Source organism: Planococcus citri, chromosome 3 (assembly GCF_950023065.1).
Source record: "Planococcus citri chromosome 3, ihPlaCitr1.1, whole genome shotgun sequence".
Taxonomy (NCBI): Eukaryota; Metazoa; Arthropoda; class Insecta; order Hemiptera; family Pseudococcidae; genus Planococcus; species Planococcus citri.
In genome coordinates, this window is record NC_088679.1 from 37,356,262 (window position 1) to 37,369,825 (window position 13,564).

A 13,564-nucleotide genomic window follows, 5' to 3' on the forward strand; every position below is an offset into this window, starting at 1 on the left:
GACGGACTTTTCACATCCGCTACCCAGCGCTCCACGGCTCTCAAACACGAACTAAAGATCAAAACACGTTGATAAGAAAACTTCAAAATTGATAAATTTTTTAAAAATTTTGTTCATGTGCGATTTCAACAATTTTTCTACGATATGAGGTAGTAATCAATAGATTTGTGACATTTTTAATAAAATACAGCAAAATACAGTATACTTTGTTTAGAGAACACATAATGTTGAAAAGGAAGTTTGGTCATTTCATTGTGAAAAGATACGCGAGCGCAACAATTTCGACAAAACAGAAGGAAGATATTCCTCCAAAATCGCATGTTTTCAAAAAGAAATTGTTCACCACTCACACCGAATTAGCTGATAATTTAGCAGAGAATGCAATATTTAATAAAAAAGGTAAATACAACGCAGTCTTGGTGTATATTTAGGAATCTATTCGTACCATATACAATATAAATGTATTAAAAAAATTGAATAATATTCACTAATGATTTTTTTTTTCAACGCAGGTTTATTAATATTAAACAAGCCGTATGGGCTGAAAAAAGAACAAAAAGAAGAATACCGTAGTAATATACAAGTTGCTCTACATCCGTCAGTTTCCAAAATTGATCACTTAAGCTTTGCTGGAGCGCTCCCTCGTCTATGTGAGAGCTTATCAATTGATCAGTTAAACCTCCTTAAACTTCCTGAAAGGTTGTTAAATTGATTTTCTATCTGTATAGAGTTTAACCGGCAATAAAACGAGGTTTAGATGTAAACTTGCATGTGGTCTAAACAGATAATTTTGAGCTGGTCTTTCGTCGTGAGAACAGATTTTCAATATATAGCGATTCCAGATGCCAAATTCTACATTTTTTAAAACCAAAGCTGATCGAAAAATGTTCTCAATAGTGAGCCACAAAATTCAGCAACATCTTTTCACTGTCTCTATTTATTTTAATATTAAAAATAGCCAATAGGCAATTCCGTGGGGAAAAAATGTCATATCGCTTATAACTCTCAATTTTGAAAAGATATCGTTGCGTGAGAAAATCTTTGTTGTTTCTTTCAAATTATTATGACAGAAATCATATTCGAAAATTTCATTTATGTCAAGTTCCACAGACAATGAAAATAAATTCCTAAATTGAGCAACGTCGAAAAAACTGGAACACGAATTTTCTAATTTACCTCTTTTGGTTCGGTGTTTTATAAAATAAAAGTTAATACCTACTGTTTCGATCAACCATTCTCACTCAAGATCGTTATTTCAGTTGCATTAGTGCTACTTGTTTACATCCAATTCTCGTGCCTGGACGCATTTTCGCCTAATGCTTCATCTTTAAATGTATCTCAAATAACGCCATTGATGAAATTACTCATTTTGTATCAATTTCAGATATACCTCGGGAATCTCCATTCTTAGTTTTAAAGACTCGGCAAAAAAACGAATCGAAAAGTACCTTAGACGACCTTTTATCCAGCCATATACTTATTTAGTCCTGTGTAATGGAATTCCCAAAGAAGAAGAAAATTCTGCAAACCTTGGAATCACGCTACAAGAAAAGAAAAACTTGAAAAAGGTAGGTACTCATTTTCGTTGAAAATCCTGCCATTCGTATTATCGAGATGGAAATTCTCAAAACAAATAATTTCAATAGGTAATAACTCTCGAAGAATACAGCTCGAACTCTAGCAAATCACATAAAGTATTTCCTTTACGCATACATTATCGAGTACTGGATGTAAACGAAGAACTGAAAATATCTCTGCTGAAGTTGACGGCTAATCGAAATAAATGGCACTGTTTACGACTTTACTGCGCTACGAACTTACTTTCTCCTTGCTTAGGAGATTGGTTGTTCAGTCCTAGAGTGAGATATATAAACAATGTGGCTGTGCTCGCTGATCCTTTCAATCCTATCGCCGATTCTCCTGTAGTATGTATCGAATTTAGAAATCTACTAGGATTACTTACATCGACCTGCACTTATAATTAAATACTAATTTAATTCATCTTTCTGTTTAAGGATTTACCGGACAAGATTTTAGAAGCGTTGCAAATTAGAAAAAATGACCAAAAATCTATTCCACTGCATATGCATTTGTCAAAATTAGATTTGAGCAGTATTGGTGTTGATAATACTTTCATTGCTAAACCTCCAGAGCATTTTCTTTGGTCTTGTCAACAACTGGGTATTTCTGTTCCCGAATTTTATATGAATAACTGTTCTATGCCATTTGAAAAGAGAATAGACTCTGTTGAAGCGACGTGAATGATGTAATTTTAAACTGTATCCAATAATACAAACGTTAGTTTTTTTACATGCATTTCTTTCGTTGATTCGTTCTTGATATTTTTAAAAAGCCCAGGTACATAACCGCGATCAATTTTTTATTCATTCACTTATTCGATACTTGTACACAGAATAATAAAGGTTGAAATCAAGAAACTATGTATTTTAGATAAAAAGGGAAAACAAAAAAAGGGAGGGAAATAAAAAAAAATCATATCATATCTTATGCGATCTACGAAACATTGATATCTCACATTTTTCTAATCATCAATAATTTTTTTCAAATACATACAAATAAAAAAATTAAGAATTCGAGTCGTAAATCGTTAAAAAAATAATTCTTATAAAAATATATAAGATATATCACACTGCGAATTAAACATCTCAGGTTTAATTTCATTTTTATTTACAATAAACCTACACGTGAGGTGTGGTAAAAAATGAACATTTTTCGATTTCATATTTCAAGTAGTTAACTTTTGACTAAAATGTTCACAACTGGACTTGAAATTAACACGAATAATGATAAAATAATCACAGAAACCACGCTTAATAGCATCATTATACAATCGAAGAGCTACGAAATCTAAGTACTAGGTAAGATAAGTATAATTATTCATATCTACATATATTACAAAATCTATCCATAAAAATCAATATAGAAGAAAACAATACAAACTGGTAACATCATTAAAGAAAAAAATAGTAACAAAAATACAAGAACAAAATAAATGAAACAAAAACATTTATAAGTAAAAATTGATGCAAAAAAACAATAAGTTATTATATGATTTATAATTTTTTTTAAATTACGTACAACAGTAATTAATCATAATAATAACATTAATAACACCCCATTAAACATTTTTTTTTCAAACGAAAAATTTTGGTTTAAAACAAAAAAGGTCAAATTAATGGTATTTTCGTACTTTCAATGCAATACAGAAGCTGACATAAATAACAAAATGCATCAAAAATAAATAATATTAGTTCCCAAAACTTTTAAAAATTTATCAAAAATCATCATTTTAAAAATTTATTAAGGACAAAAAAAAATACAAAAAACCGCCCCTTAAAACTCATTCATGGAATAGTGGAACGCGATTTTCGCCATTTTTTCCACCATTTTTCGTTGCTAAGTTTTAATCGAGTAATTTTTCGTTTATCAATTACATTGACTTCATTTTCCGCTTTTTTACCCATTCTTAAGTTATTACCTATGTTACAATCGAGAAATTCGTTTTGCGTATCAGATGGTTTTGAATTTTCAATAAACAGATCATCTTTAGCCGACGATAACAATTTACATTTACGATAGCGTAAAAATTCGTAAATAAATTTCGATTTTATTTTGATCTTCAAAATTCTACGTTTTTCCTTTTTCCCGAAATTTTGCTCCGAAATTATTTTCTGCTCGTCACAAGATGATTCGTAATCATAAGCTAAAGAAGAACCACTGTATTTACTCAAGGTTTTCTTAATTTCAATGTATTTCTTCTCTAATTCGCAATAATCGACAACTTTCGGTTCACTTTCAAATTCTTCGATCATAATGAACACTTTTTCGTTGATAAGTTTTGCAAATGAAAGTATATCAATTAATTTTTCGTATTTTTCTTTTTTTCCATCGCTATCGTCTTTAAGCAACAGCAATTCATCAACCTCCTGTAAGCTTCTGATATTTGCTATTGAAAATACACGAATTTCATTAAAATTTGGATCCAATAGGTTGACGTTTTTATCAACATCTAGTTTCGTGTTTTTCGCGAAGAAGTCCAATAGCATTAGTATTTGTTTTTTCAGCAATTCAATGACATGCTCTTCTTCGATTGGTTCCGTCCGATTATCGGAATTAATTTCTTGATTGCCTGGTTCGTTTAATTCATCTTTGAAAATTTGAGTTGATTTCATATAAGCGATGATTTCTTTACGTATTTTTGCCGACATTTCCTGTAAAATACATTAAAAATTTTATTGATGAATCCAGTTACATAGTTACAAAAATTGAAATCAAAATCAAAATACACTCAATCAATAAGCATACAAACACTGGGGAAAAGGATGTATAAAAAGCTTTCAAAGTTCATTTCTATAGCAAGACTAAAAGCCAAGATAATGTTTTGCCCAATTTGAGAAATGAAAAACTAAGCTTACTGGACGCAGTATGAATAAAAACATTTTATTCCGAGACCGAAATCAAAACTAACCTATTTAAAATCAACGAAATACTAATTTCTAACAGAAGATAATACAAACATCATCATGCCGAAAAAAAGACCAAAACTACAAAAATTTATCCATAAAAAACTGAGTTCAAAAACACTCGGACTTTGGAAAATACCTGTTCGTACAATGGCTTATGAACAGTCCCTTTGACAGTTCCTGTGAACTGATAAATATTAGGAGCGTCCAGTATTGTTGCTGATTTATCTATAACACATATTGTATGTACGCTTTCATATCATTAAAGAGAATGATTCAAACGTTGGAATTATATGTAGGTAACTAGGTATATATAAATACGCCAAAACATTCTTCACTTACCTGGTGGGAGTTGAGATAAGGTTATATGCAACAGTGGATCTTTAGTTACAACCTCTATCAACATTTTCGCTTCACGCGTGAATAAAAATACGACTGGAATGTTAACGTCATCATTTCCATCTCCAGACATGGTAAATAATGGTAAAAGATCTGCCGTAGAATCAGGTGTATTATCTACAATTATTCCTCCAATAGCTCCAGCCTTTTCTAATTTACGAGCCTATAAAAATTATTATTTATTACAATAACCGCTTAAATATTTGACCTTACTCTATGTACGCAGAAATTTTACAAACCTTATCTACAAACATGCAATCGCCTCTTTCGACGACGACTATTCGGTTTCTTAGTACTTCAGAATTTTTGAGAGGTTCGCAAGCTTTTAAAGGTGACGCAACGCTTATTAATCCCGTGAGCTATGAAGTAAGAATCATATGATTATGTTATAAAAAAATAACTTAATTGTGAAGTTATGTTGAATAATTCGGGCGAACCCTTACTTTTTGATCAACTCGTAGCAATTTACCAAAATGAGCTGGACCGGCGCTTAAGACTACAGTTTCATTATTAACTGAATAAGAGACAGCCTGAGGAGTATTTTCAACAGATTGCGTTTTCGATAGTTCAACCATTTCTTGCATGAATATAGCGCCTTCTTTTGCTTCATTTTTTGATGTAGCCTGCTTAAAAATATATAAATTTACATAATTTTTGTTTTCACTGTTTTGGGCTTACGTTCTTATTATAATACCCTTGTTAAATTAATAATATTATTGATAATTTATACAAACTCACAGTCAAATAATTATGAACTAATTGTATTCGACCATCAGACAGGGTAATAACGGCAATGCCCATATCTTTCAATAACCGGATGTGTTCTTCATTGGAAGACTGAAATTCAATTGAATACATCGTTAAACAAATTCATCACAGGTAACAATACTTCTGAACTAGGCATACTCACCTGAAATTGGGAAGGATGCAATTTTCTAACGGATTTTCTTAGAGGACAAATTCCTTCGAACATATTACGTAAATTTTGTCTCAAGAAATGACCAACCACATATTCAGGTATGACACATGATCTCGCCATATCGTTATCGTCATCATTTTCCACAGAGTCCCCATCACGGCTTTCGTTATTGTTGTTCAACAGCAATAACTTATCTACTTCCTACAATAAAATATGCGTTTAATTATACGGTAAATTAGATTTACACCAATTCTGAAATGTATTTCAATACTTGCACTGGAATAATTCGGAGACGAATACCGTGAAATAGAAAGAGGCAGTAAATGAGCTTCTGTCGTGAATAAATAATCATCCAAATTGATAACCGTTTCTGAAGGTTCAGCGAATAGCAGAAATAGATATTTGAAAGTTTCCGCCAACACGAATGAATCCATACTAAAAAAATAATAAATAAATAACGTTTATAATGCGATTTTGTGTTTTTTATTGTAAAATGAGGCCACCGCTTCATTTTCACACATACCTATCTTCATGGGTACCAGTTCGTACATCTTCAAATGAAGCATACCCACATGGAACTCGAGCGTACATTTGAAGCGATCTCAACACATTTTTACCAACGTTTAAATAATAGTGATCACCAGTGGCGCGATATAAAAAATAAGTAGATTCTAAAAATTCTGGACGGAGAGGATGGTGTCCCCAGTGAATCTAAAACGTCAAAGTATTGAATAAGTAATAAATTCCAAACTTTGATCATTAGGTACAAAATTATTTCTTCAAATTATGTACTTGAAAATCAGTCGTAAATGCTTCTGGGATAAATTTATACTTCTGCATTACGTGATATAACATTTCGTGCGTTTCAATGGCCGGTTTCAGATCACCTTTCAAAACCTAATACACACAGTTCGTTAGACAAAGTTTTTAAATCATTTTAAAAGTTCCACAACCTTACTTGTAATCCAGGCCAAAACGCTAACAGAGCATCCATAAAATTCTTGGAATTAGTGTTTGGCTTGTGCATGTGAACATCGAGTAACATCGGACCTTGACTAACATAGGTCATGACTGCCGAATAGTGCTTAAAACAAGAATAAATAAAAACATTGATAAGCGCCGAACAAACTTCCAATAATAAACCAATTACGAAAAATTATTACTGTATTAAATCGTCGTAAATATTTCTCATCCGATAACAAGATGTATGCCTTGAGACAATATTCGTAATACGAATCGATGCCAGCTCCTACACCAGACTCTTTTCGTACCCAGTCACCGGAATGAACATCCAAAATGGTTCCCATAAGATTGGACGTTCGATGTCTCAGACTCCACAACTCATCCATAGCTTTATGTGCTTTTTGCTGCAAAATATTTGCAATTAATATAATAAATCTAACTATCTTGAGAATAAAATAATGATCATACTTCGAATATAGGATCTCCGGTCAATCTAGACAAAGCTGCCATCTCCAAAATCATGGTTCCAGCGCAGGCAGTGCAAGTATGGCCTGCAATTTGTGAAAGATCATCTCGAACACCGTGTTTGAGATTAACTCTTCCATACGGAATACCAGTAAGTGTGTTGAATGCCGGCAGTAATCGAGTACCGAGATCTTTAGCCAGAGCTAACAGTTCTCCCTTATACCAAGTCATCTCGCTGTACTTATTTTTCAATACATCGCTGAGTACATGAGCAGAAAGCAAGCCTCTGAACAGAAAAAGAAAAATCATTACAACTATATCGATCATTGAAACGAGTACAATCTAGAATCAACCTCTTCAATACTCACCCTAAAACACGAATATTTGTTTCGAACACAGAAACCACAACATCGGTATTGAAATTGACATCCTTTATGACTAATTTCACCGCATTTTCGAATTCTTTGAAATCGCCCAAAACTACCAACGTGTCAAGTGTATCGATTAACGTCAATGAAAAACTGTGAAATAGACACGAATCGTGTACACATTTACATCGAATGAATAAATAGTCAGCGATAACGAATGAATTTCTTACTTTCCTAAAGCTTCATCAACGTTCCCTCGACTAGGCTGACTATTACGGTATCTTCCCTCACAACTCAGAGGCATAAGCTCATCAGCCGGATACGCGTTTTTCTGGAAATAATCCACTTCATTAAGTATTTTTACATATTGAAAACAGAAATATACAGAGAACAGATTACAAACCATGTAGGCATTATATGCATGATAGAACATTTCAACAGCTTCATTCCTGGACGACATACAAGTTGAAATCAGTGTATTTAGAGATAGTAACAATATAACAATAAGCATTCAACAAAATACTCACTTCAAACTGGCCCGTTCTTCTCGGGACATATATGTTTCAGTGGCATTTTCATTTAGGAAGGAAGAACCAACTTTCAACGGTGATAACAGATAAATTACAAAAATACATAAGATTTTATTCATCACGGAGGGAGAAAAATTTTACTAATGGACGGAACCGAATATCTCCAGAAAAATAAGTGCTAATACGAAATTTCTTTTCACAAAAATATACTACATTCATAATTTTAGAGCTGGCATTTATTCCGCAAAACAGATGCCATTCAGGTAACACCGGATAAGAGGTGAACGAAACTGCTACGCGAGCTAGAATTCCACGACTACGAGTAACTGCAATAATTTTTTCAGATTGATAATCGGTTCAGAATAATATGAATATTTTTGACATTAAAAATTAAACGAAGTTTTGGAAATGAAATACGTATTGTATATCTACTATGCACCGCTTGAGATAACGTTTATCATTATCAGGTGATGAGGTGAAGTGAAGTAAGGGTGAAGTAGCTCTCCCTTCACCGCTATACGAAATTTGGAACGAATTAACGAAGCAGCCTAAAGTCTCAAAATCAAACTCATGAAGTCCATGATATTATTTGAAATGATATGACAATTCTTTGTTTCTTTCAATCCGTGGTTTAAAATGTTTGCATAGGTATTGATATTGAATTTAGCACCTAAAATCGAGAGGAGTATCTAAAACCTTCTCAAATTTTTTCGATTTTTGTGAACACTTATACCTACCAGTTACCACTGTATTCCGAACCAAGTTTATTAAAGTTGGGCTACTTTTTTGAATTTTGGTTACCTATTAAAGTAACTTTTATTAAAAAATTAATTTACGATAGGTAATCCGATTCCATTCCAAATCTCGACCCTACTTCTTAGAAAAAAGAAAAAACGAGGAACAGCTCACCCTGAAATAGCTACACGAGCAAAGCAAGTTTGCGAACCGTGGAGCGAAGTCACGGAATGGCCGAGGTGGCAAACCCTCCTAGTTCTTATTTAGTTCTACAATCTACATAAATCTGTATAAGAAGTAGATAAAGAATATCGAAGACAACTGATATGAAGCATGATGAATTTATTCTTAAAAATAACATCAATAAGAAACAGTATCATTTAGAATGACGGAGTGAGATTCGTACAACGATGAAATAAAAATAAAAAGCATACATTTTAATACGAATAAGAAAATTTCAGTATTTTAAAACGACGTTGAAATATTATCAAGAAAATGAAAAGGCAGTGTTTATTATTCAATATTGGTTTTTAAATAAGTTTCAAGTTCATTACAAGAGCCGTTTCCAAGAGAAACTTATTTGATCTTTTCAAGTTTATTACAATAATCGTTTGGAGGATAAAAGACAATATTCGACCAAAAATCCCAAACTGATCTGCCATTAGACATTAGAAATTCTGCGAGATTTATTGAAATTCCTTTTGAAGGAAAACGTAACATAAATAGTACCTAAATGATATGAAATGTTGAAGAATAGAATATAAAACATGGTCATCCATTCGATAGATTATGACATAGAGGAACAATTAATACTATCACAATTCACATGAAGTTCAAACGTTAACTTAATTAATATGACTGATGAATAAAAATTTTAAGTTCGATAAACAGAACTATCGTCAGTTCAGAACCAGCGACTTAAAGATGAACATTATACATAAAAGTATGTATAGGAGGTATCTACATACAATAAAAATGTATTTTGATATCACTCGCATGCTAATTTATGATCAAAACTACTCAAAGCAATAGCAAACGCTTGAAGAGCACATAAAGGGTAACGATAATCCATTGTGAAGACATCTTCTGAGATACGTCCAAATTGCATAACTACGTAATCGGCTGAAAAAGAGATTGAAAACTTGTTAAATTACATACATTATAGTTAAGCACATACATAGATACAATATATAATGCTGAATTTTGAAGTTATTGACCCCAAAAATTCTAACAACGTGAACAAAATTTCGGGAAATGAAATTAATGTCATTGAACCATTACTTTTTGCAGAGAATACAAAATCATTTGACCCACCATAACTCAACCACGAATATAAACGAATACATCAAAACGCAAGCCCTTTTCACACGCACGAATATTAAACCTAATCAACAAAACTTGTTGAAATTATTTCATTACTGGTGAAGGTAGATAGGAACAAGATATCACCGCGATCAATATTTTCAACCGCCGAATGTTATATTTACTCGCCATGCTATGGCAATACAGACAGAGTGACCAACAGTCATTCCGATTCTTCGGGACGAAGGAAAAATACTTCATTTTTCCAAAAGTCCTTTTTCCGAATTTTCAAATTGTAATTTTTTATAAAAGTTGAGGAGTTAATAAAATTCTTCATTTTTCTTTTTTTAAACCTTTAAATAGCAAAAATTTATTTCGAATTTTCTGTTTCATGAATTCTTATGCGATGCATTTTTTCATCTCTTGAATTGTTACGCTAGAACCAATTTGAGAATAGACCAACCACTTATGTGTACACTCTTTTTATTCAAGAGAATGGGAAACGAAGTACGCGATAGATGTTTACATGGTGCACATTTTTCGAAATTCAAGGGAGGAGAGAGTTCGAAAACAATTGAATGAAGCCAAGCATGAATTTTACTTTAGAGAAAATTTCATAACCATTCAAAGTTGCTGATTTTTATGAAAAACTTTCCTGAAATTTCAGCTCTCCAACTTGAAATTAAGGAAGCCTCTAAATAATCCTCTTCTCAAAAAAGTTCTCTACGAGCCTTCCGAACTATTTTGCCCCCTCCCTCTTGTTTAGTACTAAAAAAAAAGAATTTGGAACGAAATGAAATTTAGAGGAAAATACGGTCAATAAAAACATATTATTTTGTTCAGAAAAGAATGCGTTAAAAATGCGAATCATTGATTTAAACCAGCTGATTGCTAATAATAATTGCCAGAGAAATATTTATTTTCCGCAATACGTATGGGACACGAGAGAATAAGGTTGGGAATAAACATTTACACTGAAGTCCGAAGAACATCAAACAAATGTTGTTTAATTTCGATGTGACAGTAAATGAACATGAAGCGAATACTGAAATTAGATCAATATACTTACTATCACTGTCATGGACTATTTGAAAATTTTTAACCGATGCTTGCGTGACTCGGCCATGGAAATTTAGAACATACGACTGGGTATCGTCATTCCACGAAGGTGTTTTGTTATGTAATTCTATTAAATTATCCATTCGTTTTGATCTCCAACATTCTACAACATAATTAAAACACTTTTATGCACTTAAAAGTTGAAAATTGATTCATTCGCAATTTTAAAACCCACTTGGTTATTGATTTTCAAATAAAGAAAATAAAATACCAACAAAGTCATAAACAAGCGTTAAAGTTGAAAGAGAAAAATACATGGCCTAACTTTTCGTCCCAGTGACCTCATTATGGTTAACAGACATTGAATTATTAATAAGACACATGAACAGAATTCACTTAGGCTCGTCAGTAAATTCGATTACAACGTTTTAACGAAATTGATGTTATTATAATATATCAAATTACCTAGCATAGTGTCTGAATTATCTTGAGGTATTATTTGAACACGTTTTTGATCATGGGTCATACCAGGAATCAAAACTGTCATTTTTCTTGGTCCTTTGAAACCTAATACATTAGTATCCTGCAAAATTACAAAAATCACAACTTCACAGATTTGATCTTTTTTGCACATATCTGTGGTATAATTATTAGACCAATGGATTACTTACGTAAACAACTGCAGCCAATTCTTCTCTAGGAATATCATTTTCATTGAAACTTTTGAATGGTGATCTACCATTGTTGAAGACAGTGAACTGAGTTCCAAGTAAATTGGATCGTAATTTGCCAACGAATGATTCGCTGCCTCTAGACAAATCGGTCGGATCAGTCGAAATCAAATAGTTGGAAGTTTTGCTCTTTTTCCGCTTTCTTCCAGCCAATAAGAATATCTATCAAATCGCAACATGAATTGATAAGAACTTGCTGTGATTTATGATTGATTACACAATAAATACTGAATGAACCTTTTTTCCAAGATCTTTTTCCAAATGTAAAAAGTATGTTGGGTATAATCCTCTATCCATGCCTTTTCTATCACGCGTTATCCGACAATTATAGTGTACTTTTTGTCGAGCTGGTTGCAATACAAATGAATTTAAATTATTGAGAATATCTTTGTCACTTTCCACAACCTAAAATTAAACGGAATTATTGCGTACATGAAACTGAATGATCAACACAAACACTACAAAAATATAACAATAAAATAACGAAATACCCACATCTGATGAAATTGAAGCTGAACGACAAATAAACGAAGAAGATTGAATTATTTCTGGAGCGATTATACCAAAAGTGTGCCCATTTTCAGACGACGGAGTATTCACTGGGATGGATTCGTCGTCAACTTCGTCTTCTTCACGGTAAAAGTTATCGGAAGCGTTGCTATCTCCTAAAAAATAAATCAAAAACTTCTGTAAGAATAGCTAGCCGACAGAAATTGATTCGTTAAGAGTAGTAAAAACATCTCGAGTAAACGAGTATAACGAACATAGGAATTTGATTACCATCTATGTCATCGCTTCCACGAGATACACTTCGAGACAACTGAATAACATCTGCACTTGAATCTGGATTCCCTTGAATCATCGTGTATTGTAATGGGCCATCGTATCCTAGAAATGTTTTCAATATATAAGCGATGCAATTAGTTAGTACCATGTCCAAGTACATACTAGATTCAAGTTGCCAATTATCTTCGAATACATAATCGATTATTTTCAAATCGGAGTTCGAAGCACTTACCATGTAATTCTTTCTTTCCTGACGTTGGTCTACTGTATCGTGTTTTTTGAACAATGTCTGTTGCCTGAACCATTCCAGAAGTAAATCTTTTCTGTCTCATTTTTTGCTCCAATATCTGTCTCTGCAATACAAAATATACATAACGAATTACTAAAATTAATTGTGTAGCACAACTCAGAAAAGAGTGCTTCCATTCAAAATCCATCACAAAAACATACCCTTTGCAAGAAAGATTTCCAATTTCAGTAATAACATAAATTTATCACCTGTTGTTCCAGTTTTTGCTGTCGAACAGTTGCCATGTATGGTAGAATTCACTTCATTAAAGATGATTCAAGGAAACTCTGAAATGAATGAATAACTCTACACGTATACACTGTTGCAATCACTAATATAAAGTTTCACAGCATACTCTCATAGCTTTCAATCAATACATGTAGTTGAAAATGAAAATCAAATTCGAATTCGATGATACGAAATCGTTGAGTTTTTAGAAGAGCCTAGCAACCATAAACATTAAACAAAATCATCAGTGTGACTACAAAGACGACTTATTTTTCATATGCGGGCTTTACTAGGCTACACTGAAAA

General features: G+C 32.5%; 3 protein-coding genes across 7 annotated transcripts; 1 reads left to right on the forward strand and 2 right to left on the reverse strand.

The window, feature by feature from the left end:
- Nucleotides 1–10: 10 nt before the first annotated feature.
- On the forward strand, nt 11–2,316 carry LOC135840795 (pseudouridylate synthase RPUSD4, mitochondrial-like). The gene is made up of 6 exons (XM_065357482.1): nt 11–149; nt 215–399; nt 513–699; nt 1,385–1,568; nt 1,647–1,925; nt 2,016–2,316. Exons 1-6 carry the CDS (start codon nt 145–147, stop codon nt 2,259–2,261), a joined length of 1,086 nt encoding a protein of 361 aa, XP_065213554.1. The 5' UTR covers nt 11–144; the 3' UTR covers nt 2,262–2,316.
- Nucleotides 2,317–2,424: 108 nt separating this feature from the next.
- LOC135840791 (ER degradation-enhancing alpha-mannosidase-like protein 3) lies at nt 2,425–8,599 on the reverse strand. 4 transcript variants are annotated; one of them, XM_065357476.1, is made up of 16 exons: nt 8,126–8,595; nt 8,002–8,047; nt 7,829–7,929; nt 7,599–7,751; nt 7,234–7,516; nt 6,966–7,169; nt 6,761–6,886; nt 6,595–6,699; nt 6,326–6,513; nt 6,078–6,237; nt 5,794–6,003; nt 5,622–5,720; nt 5,327–5,509; nt 5,123–5,242; nt 4,827–5,046; nt 2,425–4,232 (listed from the first exon to the last, which is right to left on the reverse strand). In XM_065357476.1, exons 1-16 carry the CDS (start codon nt 8,245–8,247, stop codon nt 4,210–4,212), a joined length of 2,343 nt encoding a protein of 780 aa, XP_065213548.1. In that variant the 5' UTR covers nt 8,248–8,595; the 3' UTR covers nt 2,425–4,209. The 4 variants fall into 4 exon arrangements, with proteins under 4 accessions (XP_065213548.1, XP_065213545.1, XP_065213546.1 ...); XM_065357473.1 differs by having other exon boundaries at nt 4,201–4,712; nt 5,794–5,999; nt 6,074–6,237; nt 8,126–8,599; XM_065357474.1 differs by having other exon boundaries at nt 4,201–4,712; nt 5,327–5,506; nt 8,126–8,598.
- A 680-nt stretch (nt 8,600–9,279) lies between these two features.
- LOC135840095 (protein king tubby 1-like) lies at nt 9,280–13,481 on the reverse strand. 2 transcript variants are annotated; one of them, XM_065356438.1, is made up of 9 exons: nt 13,240–13,481; nt 12,974–13,094; nt 12,736–12,843; nt 12,451–12,620; nt 12,193–12,360; nt 11,896–12,117; nt 11,690–11,807; nt 11,235–11,387; nt 9,280–9,985 (listed from the first exon to the last, which is right to left on the reverse strand). In XM_065356438.1, the coding sequence occupies exons 1-9, from the start codon at nt 13,273–13,275 to the stop codon at nt 9,852–9,854; spliced, it is 1,230 nt and encodes a 409-aa protein (XP_065212510.1). In that variant the 5' UTR covers nt 13,276–13,481; the 3' UTR covers nt 9,280–9,851. The 2 variants fall into 2 exon arrangements, with proteins under 2 accessions (XP_065212510.1, XP_065212511.1); XM_065356439.1 differs by having other exon boundaries at nt 13,192–13,481.
- Between the last annotated feature and the right edge of the window lie 83 nt (nt 13,482–13,564).